Source organism: Macaca mulatta, chromosome 3, assembly GCF_049350105.2.
Source record: "Macaca mulatta isolate MMU2019108-1 chromosome 3, T2T-MMU8v2.0, whole genome shotgun sequence".
Lineage (NCBI taxonomy): Eukaryota > Metazoa > Chordata > Mammalia > Primates > Cercopithecidae > Macaca > Macaca mulatta.
Genome location: NC_133408.1, coordinates 179312433 through 179324055, shown reverse-complemented (window position 1 = coordinate 179324055; position 11623 = coordinate 179312433). Strand labels below are relative to the sequence as shown.

The window sequence follows — 11623 nt, the reverse complement described above, 5'->3', positions numbered from 1 at the left end:
TGACTGGGCCACTTCCGCCTCTTGGGAGCCATTGCTTTGTGCTTTGTCTTCAGGATCCTACTGGTAAAGCCATGTTCCCATCTCCTGTTACAAATCTTCAGAGAAATGCTTCAGGATCTTGATCCTTCTTGTTTTAAATTTCCATTGAAAGTTCTGCTCTTGGCTGCAGTTGATCTGGACACAATGGTTTTCCATAGAGTGGAAACTTTGCTCAACTTTAATCTTTCAGTCAGAAAAGTGTAAGCTGAACCAGCTGAGACGTCTCTGGTGTTGGCTGTTGTTTGTGCTGTTAATCATTGGTCCTCTTCATTAGGCACAAACAAGATTAATTATTTTACTCAAAAATTGACATGGATGGTCTGCCACTGAGGGTTTTATCCTCAACATTGTCTCATCCCTTCTCTTTTTTTTTTTTTTTTTTTTTTGAGATGGAGTCTCCTTCTGTCACCCAGGCTGGAGTACAGTGGCACAATCTCGGCTCCCTGCAACCTTTGCCTCCCGGGTTCAAGCAATTCTCCTGTCTCAGCCTCCCAAGTAGCCAGGATTACAGGCACCCACTATCACGCCCAGCTAATTATTTGTACTTTCAGGCACCTGAGTAGCTGGGACTACAGGCGCATGCTACCACGTCCAGCTAATTTTTTGTATTTTAGTAGAGACAGGGATTCACTGTGTTGCCTGGGCTGGTCTCGAACTCTTGAGCTCAGGCAATCCACCTGCCTCAGCCTCCCAAAGTGCTGGAATTACAGGCGTGAGCTGCCGCGCCTGGCCTAATTTTTGCATTTTTAGTAGAGACAGGATTTCACCATGTTGGCCAGGCTGGTCTCGAATTCCTGACCTCAAGTGATTCACCCACCTCGGCCTCCCAAAGTGCTGGGATTACAGGCTGAGTCACCGCACCTGGCCTCATCCCTTCTTAAAATGAGTTATCCATTTGCAAACTGCTGGTTTCTTCAGGGCATTGTCCCCATGAGCTTTTCATGAAAACATCACTGATTTCGCCATAAATGTGATGGCTATTCTTGTTTCAAATTTAGCAGAATTCTTGTTGCTCTGACAGGAGCTCTTTTCAAACTGATGTCTTATCCTTCTTAGTGCTTCAAACTAGATCTCGTTCAGACATGTGATAACAAGTTAGTACAAATTTATTTTGGTGCCAAAAATTTTTGAAATCCATGCATAGTTTTGCATTTTTCATGCATGCATAATATGAATTTTCCATGAACCTTTTGAAGACCACTTGTATAGAAAAAAAACAGTATATATAGGGTTTGGTGCTATCCAAAGTTTCAGGCAATCACTGGGAGGTCTTTGAACTATCCCAGTGGATAAAGGAGGACTACTGTGCTAAAAACTATCCCTTGTTTAACTGAAATTCAAATTTAACTGACTGACCTGCATTTTGTCTATCAACCCTATCCTGGGGGCACTTAAAAATACCAGAGGACAGGCCGGGTGCGGTGGCTCATGCCTGTAATCCCAGCATTTTGGGAGGCCGAGGCGGGTGGATCACGAGGTCAGGAGATCGAGACCATCCTGGCCAACATGGTGAAACCCTGTCTCTACTAAAAATACAAAAATTAGCTGGGCGCGGTGGCGGGTGCCTGTAGTCCCAGCTACTCAGGAGGCTGAGGCAGGAGAACCGCTTGAACCTGGGAGGCAGAGGTTGCAGTGAGCTGAGATTGCGCCACTGCACTCCAGCCTGGGGACAGAGCAAGACTCTGTCAAAAAAAAAAAGAAGGAGGAGGAGGAGGAGGAAGAGAGGAAGAGAAAGAGGGGAAGAGGAGGAAGAAGAGGAGGAAGAGGAAGAGGAAAGGAAGAAGAAGAAAAGAAGGAGAAGGAGAAAAGAAGAAAAGGAAGAAGAAGAAGACAAGGAAGAAGAAGGAGAAGGAAGAAGAAGAGGAAGAGGACGAGGAGGAAGAGGCAGAGGAGGAGGAGGAGGAGGAAGAGGAAGAAAGAAGAAAGAAGAAGGAGAAGAAGAATTGCTTATCTTTTATCTTAGCGTTACTCAGTGGAGGGAGTCCTCCCAGGTGTGATGGAGAGTCCGTTCGAAACTCCACTGGATTGTTAGGACAACCAGGTGAGCTACTTTTCCACAGGCCGTCCCAATTCCTTTGGGTTCTGATTTCTCTGAGGTCCCAGGATCCAGACAGGCTTGGCCAATCCTTCCCCGCCCAAACTGTAACTCTCAGAACCAACACCCTGGCATAGGGCTGGAGGGGAAAATAGGTGAGGTCAGAGACAAAGAAGAGGGAAAGGTCAGGTGGGGCTCCGGGTTCCCTGCCACACGCCTCCGCTCACGTTCTGCTTTTCTCCGGAGAGCTCCCGCCCACCCTGCAACCCTCGCCTAGCCCGGCCACCCTTGCCAGCTCCCTCCCAGTGCCTTGTGGAGGCGGGGCAGCAGAACCGCAGCCACAGCCAATCACAGCGGGGGCCTTCGAGGAGGGGCGTGGCCTGACAACTTCGGCAGCTCGGCTGGAGCAATCTGGACGCAGGAGAGCAAAGCTCCTCTGCACCTGACCCCAGGTGCGCCCCTCAGCGTCCCCGGCTCGCGGGGCGCGCGGGATGGAGCGGGTTTGGGAGGCTGCGCGCGGAGGCCAAGCCGGGGCGGAGCTCCCAATGGAGCCCGTGGGAAGCCTGGTCCCCGGGCTGGAGCAGCCGCAGGTCCCCGAGAAGGCGCGACAACCTGAAGGTCCCGAAAGCAGCCCGAGTCCGTCCAGGGCCATGAAGAAGGCGGCGGGCGCAGGCCGGGAGCCCTCGAGCGAGAAGCAGCTGCCTTCGCCTCGCCCCGGGACCCCGCGCGTGCCACCGCTCAGCCTGGACTACGGCGCCTGCCCCGAGCCACCGTCGCCGGGACCCGCCTCGGTCAAGCTGCCCCGGAATGGCGAGGCGCCCGGGGCTGAGCCTGCGCCCGGCGCCTGGGCGCCCATGGAGCTGCAGGTAGATGTGCTTGTGAAGCCCGTGGGCGCGGCCGGTGGCAGCCGCACGCCGTCGCCCAGGCCCTCCACGCGCTTCCTCACGGTGCCGGTGCCCGAGTCCCCCGCCTTCTCCCGCCAGGCGGACGCAGCGCACCAGCTCCTGCCGCGCGCATCGTCCCTGAGCGGCACGTGGGGACGCGGCTCGACGCTGGCTGCAGCCGGGACGGAGAGCGGCCGCGACGCTGAGGGCCGGGCCAGCCCAGTGGAAGGAAGCTCCCCGGGCTCCCCAACGTGCTGCCGCTGCAAGGAGCTGGGGCTGGAGAAGGAGGATGCGGCGCTGCTGCCCCGCGCGGGGTTGGAGGGCGACGAGAAGCTGCCCCGGGCAGTAACGCTTACCGGTGAGTTGCTCACCTGCGCCGGCAGCCGGCGCCGCCAGGTCGGGTGGACGTAGCCGAAACCCCCACACGCGCCCAGTCCTGGACCGCTGGGTAGCTGACCGACTAAGGGACCCAGTGGGCCATCCGGATCCCCCACCCGATCTGGCATCTCGGGCTTACAATCAATAACATTCCTGCCTACGTAACTGTAATCCACATTGTTGCGGTGGCTCACGCCTGTAATCCCAGCACTTTGGGAGGTCGAGGCAGCTGGATCACCTGAGGTCAAGAGTTCGAGACCAGCCTGACCAATATGATGAAACCCTGTCTCTACTAAAATTACAAAAATTAGCCAGGCATGGTGGCAGGCACCTGTAATCCCAGCTACTTGGGAGGCTGAGGCATGAGAATTGCTTGAACCCGGGAGGTGGAGGTTGCAGTGAGCTGAGATCATGCCACTGCACTCCAGCCTGGGTGATAGAGTAAGACTCGGTCTCAAAAATAAATAAATAAATAAATAAATAAATAAATAAATAAATAAATAAATAATAAAAGGGCTGGGCGCGTTGGCTCACGCCTGTAATCCCATCACTTTGGGAGGCTGAGGCAGGCAGATCACAAAGTCAGGAGTTCGAGACCAGCCTGGCTAACATAATGAAACCCTGTCTCTACTAAAAATACAAAAAAAAAATTAGCCAGGCATGGTGGCGTGCACCTGTAATCCCAGCTACTCGGGAGGTTGAGGCAGGAGAATTGCTTGAACCTGGTAGGCGGAGGTTGCAGTGAGCCGAGATCGCATCACTGCACTCCAACCTGGGCGACAGAGCAAGACTGTCTCAAAAAAATAAAAAAAAATAAAGAATATCTGACTTCTTTCTCCAGAATATAAAGTTGGAACTTAAATGTTGCGGTTTATGTTGGCATCCCAGGCTGAGGGGTTGGGTGCTGGGGTGAGGTGGGTGCGATGCTGGTGTGCTACGTCTGTGGTTCTGAGTTGGGTTGGTTGGGATGGTCTCCGCTAACCTGACTGTCCTGTTTGCCCCTGTCCCAGGGCTGCCCATGTATGTGAAGTCCCTGTACTGGGCCCTGGCGTTCATGGCTGTGCTCCTGGCAGTCTCTGGGGTTGTCATTGTGGTCCTGGCCTCAAGAGCAGGTATGGTGTCTCCCGCAGTCCTCATCCCTTCTCCCTGCTGCTCCACTACTGGGACTGTGTTTCCAGCCCTTAAAACACCTTAGAATTCGAAAGAGACACTGGGAGAGGCAACATGAAGACATGGTACTTGATGAGCAAAGTTAAGGAAAATTGGTGCCTTCCTCCCACTGGACACAGCTTGTGCCCTGATAATCAGATGCCAGCCGTCACCCCAGGGACTTTGTGCACTGCACACACTATAAAACCTCCCTGGGGCCCTGCCCACCCTGAGGTTTGCCAGTTCCATGCCCCTTCATTTGAGGTGGCAACCAGGCTTTGTTTATTTAATGCAGCTTACCCTGCAGCTCACCAGCAGTCTCTGTGCTTGCAGGAGCCAGATGTCAGCCATGCCCCCCAGGCTGGGTGTTGTCCGAGGAGCACTGTTACTACTTCTCTGTAGAAGCGCAGGCCTGGGAAGCCAGCCAGGCTTTCTGCTCAGCCTACCACGCTACCCTCCCCCTGCTAAGCCACACCCAGGTGAGAAGGGGGTGGCCAATCTAAGGGGGTACAGATCCTTCTAGACCACAGAATCCTAGCACTGGAAAGAAGCTTAATGATTGAATCCAGCTCTTCATTATAGAAGTCACCAAGATATAGAGGAATAGCATGACCATAACTTCGTGTAGCCTCTAACTCCTGTGCTCAGGCCATCCTCCTGCCTCAGCCTCCCGGGTAGCTATAGGCATGTGCCACCATGACCAGCTTTAAAAAAAAATTTTTTTTTGGCCACGCACAGTGGCTCACACCAGTAATCCCAGCACTTTGGGAGGCCAAGGCGGGCGGATCACAAGGTCAGGAGTTCTAGACCAGTCTGACCAACACGCTGAAACCCTGTCTCTACTAAAAATTAGCCAGACATGGTGGCGGGTGCCTGTGATCCCAGCTATTTAGGAGGCTGAGGCAGGAGAATTGCTTGAACCCGGGAGGCGGAGGTTGCAGTTGAGCTGAGATCACGCCACTGCACTCCAGCCTGCGCAACAGAGCAAGGCTCCATCTCAAAAAAATAAATAAAAATAAAAATAAAAATTTTTTTAAGAGACAGGGTCTCACTATGTTGGCCAGGCTGGTTCAAACTTATGGCCTCAAGTGATCCTCCTTCGTTAACCTCCCAAAGTGCTGGAATTACAGGCATGAGCCACTGCGCACAGCCAAGCACTTATGTTTTAATCGTTGGTCTCTGGGTCATCTTTTGATGGGCTGGGTTTGGCTGGACAGCTTAGCTTTAGAATGCAGATTGCCGGGCTTGGTTTGAGGCTGCAGGTTGGGTTTGTGTTTGCCCCAGAAGCCTCTCATCTTTCTACCTGAGAGAAACTCTTCGTAAGAAAGATGGCAGACGTCTGAGAAACAAGCCAAACTGTGCAAGCATCATTTGAAGCCGCCACTCCTGTCACACAGGCCAACGTTTCAGTGGTCAAAGCAATAACATGGCCAAGCCGAATATCAAAGGGCAGTGTAGAATAGTCCATTCCCATGGGAGAGGGAGAGGAGTGGATGTTAGCTGAACAGTAATCCAGTCAGTGGGTTTGAGAGCACCTACAAAAAGGGACCAATAGACAGGATCCAGCCCTTGGCATAATTTTTATTTTCATTTTTATTTATTTATTTATTTTTTGCGACAGAGTCTCACTCTGTTGCCCAGGAAGGCTGGAGTGCAGTGGCATGATCTCGGCTCACTGCAACCTCCACCTCCCAGGTTCAAGGGGTTCTCTTGCCTCAGCCTCCAAAGTAGCTGGGATTCCAGGCATGTGCCAGCACACCTGGCTAATTTTTGTATATTTAGTTGAGACAGGGTTTCTCCATGTTGGTCAGGCTGGTCTCGGAATCCCCACCTCAGGTGATCCGCCCGCCTCGGCCTCCCAGAGTGCTAGGATTACAGCATAAGCCACTGTACCTAGCATTTTCCTTTTTTTTTTTTTTCTTTTGTTTTTTGAGACAGGTCCTCACTCTGTGGCCCAGGCTGAGTGCAGTAGTGCAGTCATGGCTCACTGCAGGCTTGAACTCCCAGGCTCAAGCAGTCCTCCCACCTCAGCCTCCTGAATAGCAAGGACTACAGGCATGTGCCACAACCGGCTACCTTATTTTTTGTAGAGACACAAGTCTTGCTATGTTGCCCAGGCTGGTCTCAAACTCCAGGACTCAAGCAATCCTCCCACCTCAGCCTTTCAAAGTGCTGGGATTACAGGTGTGAGCCACTGTGCCTGGCTTTTTTTTTTTTCCCATTTAAAAAAATTGTGTTAAAATACACATAACATAAAATTTACCATCCTAGCCATTTTAAGTGTACAGTTGAGTGATATTAAATACATTCATAATGTTGAGCACCCATCACCACCATCCATCTCCTGAATCTTTTCATCTTGTACAGCTGAAACTCTAACGCCTCTAAACACTAATTCCCCATTGCTCCCATCCCCAGTCCCTGGCAGTCACCATGCTGCGTTCTCTCTCTCTCTTTGGTTTGGACTACTCTAAGAACCTCATACAAGTGGAATCACACAGTATTTGTCTTATTGTGACTGGCTTATTTCTTTTTTTTTCTTTTTTGAGACAGAGTCTTGCTCTGTCACCCAGGCTGGAGTGCAGTGGCACAATCTCGGCTCACTGCAAGCTCTGCCTCCTGGGTTCACGCCATTCTCCTGCCTCAGCCTCCCGAGTAGCTGATAGTATAGGCGCTCGCCACTACGCCTGGCTAATTTTTTGGTATTTTTAGTAGAGACGGGGTTTCACTGTGTTAACCAGGATGGTCTCGATCTCCTGACCTCGTAATCCACCCGCCTCGGCCTCCTAAAGTGCTGGGATTACAGGCATGAGCCACCATGCCCGTCTATGACTGGCTTATTTCACTTAGCATCATGTCCTCAAGGCTCACCTGTGTCATAGCCTGTATGAGAATTCGCTTCCTTTTTAAGGCTGAATAATATTCCATTGTATGTATGTGCCACATTTTGCTTATTTATTCATTGGTCAGTGGACAGACCCTTGGGTTGCTTCCATGTTTGGGCTGTTGTGAGTAACGCAGCTATGAATTTGGGTGGACAAATATCTCTTCAAGACCCTTTTTTTTTTTTTTTTTTTTTTTGAGATGGCATCTCGCTCTGTCTCCCAGGCTGGAGTACAGTGGCGCAATCCCGGCTCACTGCAAGCTCCGCCTCCCGGGTTCACGCCATTCTCCTGCCTCAGCCTCCCGAGTAGCTGGGACTACAGGCGCCCGCCACCTCGCCCGGCTAATTTTTTGGTATATTTAGTAGAGACGGGGTTTCACTGTGTTAGCCAGGATGGTCTCGATCTCCTGACCTTGTGATCCGCCCGTCTCGGCCTCCTATAGTGCTGGGATTACAGGCGTGAGCCACCGTGCCCGGCCTGTTTTCAGTTCTTAGAGTATATACCCAGAAGTGAGAATTACTGGATCATATGGTAATCCTATTTTTAATTTTTTGAGGAATTGCCGTACTGTTTTCCACAGGAGCTGTGCAATTTTACATTCCCAGCAATCCTTGGCTTAATTTTACCTGGGGGCAGGTGCCAGGAGTTTATATTAGCTGTTCTGGTACGTATGAAAACGCAGCATTCCTTCTTTCAGTGCTTTAAGGAGTGTGTATTAAGCACTTACTCCGTGTTTGGCATGGGGGATTCAGTAATGAGCCAGAATAGCACAGCCCCCACCTTGACAAAGCTAAGAGAGCAGTGAGGGAGGCAGACATCAATCAGGAAATCATAGAAATAGATGTTTAATGACCACACTGATCTGTGCTGTGAAGGGGCGGTGCACAGTGCTATGAGAGTAAATGACAGGAGGATGTGTCCTGAAGGTCAAGGTGAGCAAGGCACCAGGTGCCTTTCAAAACACTTTCAAGAAAAGATAGTGAGGCCAGGTGCAGTGGATCACACCCATAATCCCAGCACTTTGGGAGCCTGAGGAGGCAGGCGAATCACCTGAAGTCAGAAGTTCAAGACCAGCCTGGCCAACCTGGTGAAACCCCATTTCTACTAAAAATACAAAAATTAGCCAGGCGTGGTGGCATGCACCTGTAGTCCCCACTACTTGGGAGACTGAGGCATGGGAATTGCTTGAACCCAGAAGATAGAGGATGCAGTGAGCCAAGATTGCGCTACTGTGCTCCAGTCTGGGTAACAGAGTGAGACTCGATCTCAAAAAAAAAAAAAAGATAGTGACACTGGGCCAGACAGCCTCCTGGAATCCTCTCTTCTCTGTTCCAGTCTGGACCAGTTGCTCACCAGGTCTGCTGCACAGCTGTTCCAGAATTTCTATTTACCTGCATCCTCATTATGCCTTTTGCCTCTCTCCTTGGTGGGATTCCCTGTTTCACAGATCGCTTGTCTTTTCATTGGTTTCACCTCAGTCTCCTGAGTAGAGTCAGGGTTTTGCCACCTTGCCGAGGCTTGTCTTGAACTCCTGGGCTCAGGCGATCTGCCTGCCTCAGCCTCCCAAAGTGCTAGGATTACAGATGTGAGCCACCGTACCCGACCTCAATTTCTTGAGACCTTTTGTGCTTAAAGAACTTTTATTCTAACCTCCAAGCTACCAATCACTTGGCTGGTGTGTAGGAAAAACACTCAAACTGTCTTTCCTCTGCTCTCACACAACAACCACCATCAACCCAGAAGGCTTCTGTGACCACATGTGTGTTTTATTTTGTTGTTTTTTCTCTTATGCACCAAGCAGTGGGCACCAGCTGGGTGTCCTGTAATTTAATTCAACTCCGATGCTGTCTTCCTGGAGATAGCTTCAGATCCCACAGTTTGAGGGCTCAGTCCCTAAGGCTGCCCAGCTTCAGACACCAGTCATAAGTCCAGGCCTCTGGAACTTCTGACTGGCTGGCTTTAAATTTGGGCTCCCATGTTCCCCCTTTGGGTTTGATTAATTTGCTCTAGCAGAGATGGGCCAGGACCTTCCCTGGAATAAGGTCTTATGACCCACAGCAGATTAGAGTCCTGCCTTGGGCAGAAGGTCGGAGAGAGAGATTCTATTTCCTAGGCCTGGGACTGCGTCTGAGGCCTGGAGCACCACAGCATTATAACAAATCATGTGGCAAGGGCTATGGGAGTTATGAGCCAGGAACTGTGGACAAGAACATTATTTTATTTTATTTTATTTATTTATTTTTGAGATGAAGTTTCACTCTGTCACCCAGGCTGGAGTGCAGTGGCGTGATCTCGGCTCACTGCAACCTCTGCCTCTTGGATTCAAGTGATGCTCCTGCCTCAGCCTCCCAAGTAGCTGGAATTACAGGCACGCGCCACCATGCCTGGCTAATTTTTTTGTATTTTTAGTAAAGACGGGGTTTCACCATGTTGGCCAGGCTGGTCTTGAACTCCTGACCTCAAATGATCCACCTGCCTCGGCCTCCCAAAGTTCTGGGATTACAAGTGTGAGCCACCATGCCCAGCCAAAAACATTATTTTAGTTAGAGATATGGAGATAGAGACATAGATATCATAATATCACATCTGAGTATAGAATTCTAGGTAGAAAACCGCTTTCCCCCAGAATTCTCCGTGACTGTCAGCTCTTAGTCTTGCCATTAAGAAATCTGAGCCAAGGTCAGGCACAGTAGAAAATTATTAGCTAGGCATAGTGGCGCACACCTGTAGTCCTAGCTACTCGGGAGGCTGAGGTACTAGAATTGCTTGAACCTGGGAGGCAGAAGTTGCAGTGAGCCAAGATTGTACCACTTGCACTCCAGCCTGGGCGACAGAGCGAGACTAGGTCTCAAAAAAAAAAAAAAAAAAAAAAGAAGTATGAGCCACTCCGATTCCCAGTTCTTTGTATGTCACTCATTTTTATTTCTTCTCTGGAAAACTTCAGTGTCTTCTTTGTTCTCAGTGTTCTGAAATTTAATAATATGCCCTGTGGGTCTTTTTCTTCATTTACAGTTTTGCTGCTTTGTTTCTAATTTTCAGAACTCTTTTGACCTTCCAAATGTTCCTTTTTTATGCTGTCCTGTTCCTGTTTCATGGAGGCCATCTTTTCAGTCTTGAACTCCCAACCTCAAGTGATCTGCCTGCCTCGGCCTCCCAGAGTGCTAGGATCACAGGTGTGAGCCACCACACCTGGCTGATGCCATCTTTTCTTATTTCATTGTGGATGCTGGTGGTTTTGAAATTTTCCTCTGCTCCCTGCATTAGCTCTGATTTTTTGTGTGTACTTTTTATTCTGTTTATTGTCTTTTTCATGTTAGAAAATTTCCTCAAATGTTGCGATCCCCAGCTGCTGTCATTGAGAGTAAAGCACTAAATTACAGATTAAGTGTTCTATGTCAGGTGGGAGGGTGGGGGTGAGGCTGAGCTTTTTTAGAGGCAGGCTTTACCATATGGAAATCAGGCAGGGACGCAGTCATTTTCTTAGTGAGTGCTGAGCTGTCATCATTCTAGGGGTAGGAGGGGGTGGTTTCACCTCTAAGTGTGTAGCACTTAAATATCCTTCCTATTTATTTATTTATTTATTTATTTTCCAGACAGTCTCGGTCTGTCACCCAGGCTGGAGTGCAGTGGAGCAATCTCAGCTCACTGCAACCTCTGCCTCACAGGTTCAAGTGATTCTCCCGCCTTGGCCCTCTGAGTAGCTGGGATTACAGAGTCGCACCAACACACCCAGCTAATTTTTGTATTTTTGTAGAGACGGTGTTTTGCCACGTTGTCCAGGCTGGTCTCAAACTCCCGGCCTCAAGCGATCCACCCACCTTGGCCTCCCAAAATCCTAGGATTACAGGCACGAGCTACTGCATCCCCTTCCCGTTTTAGTATAAACACCTTCACCCTTAGCTGAACCTGATATCCTGGATTCTAAAAGCCTCTGTGGTTCATCTTTCCAAATAGCTCGCTCCATAGGGAAGATGAGTGGATCTTTGGGCTAGAGGTGGAGGATCCTAACTGCTTCTTTTACAGACTTTCAACCAGTCCTTTTTCCCATACTTTGGCCTTCAGAAGGACCCGTTGTCTCTAATACTTAAGCTTTGGGAGCTTCTCAATACACATTGGGGTATTTCTTGGCTTTCTCCCAGCTGTCTATCTGTCCTTTCCTTGAAAACCACTGAGCTTTCTCAGCTCTGAGGCTGTTACGGTTGTCCAGCTTCCAAAATATTGATGTTTCTCATCTGATGTTGGCTCTTCCCATT

At 50.0% G+C, this 11623-nt stretch overlaps 1 protein-coding gene across 1 annotated transcript in view; it reads left to right on the top strand.

Annotated features, from left to right (window-relative positions):
• Positions 1-2112: 2112 nt before the first annotated feature.
• The window catches only part of KLRG2 (killer cell lectin like receptor G2), a 28525-nt gene continuing 19014 nt past the window's right edge, over positions 2113-11623 (top strand). Inside the window, exons 1-3 of the mRNA XM_015135014.3 lie at positions 2113-3316; positions 4347-4448; positions 4819-4964. Of these exons, the coding sequence (XP_014990500.3) occupies positions 2566-3316; positions 4347-4448; positions 4819-4964 (999 nt within the window). The 5' untranslated portion in view covers positions 2113-2565. The remainder of the gene's footprint in view (positions 3317-4346; positions 4449-4818; positions 4965-11623) is intronic.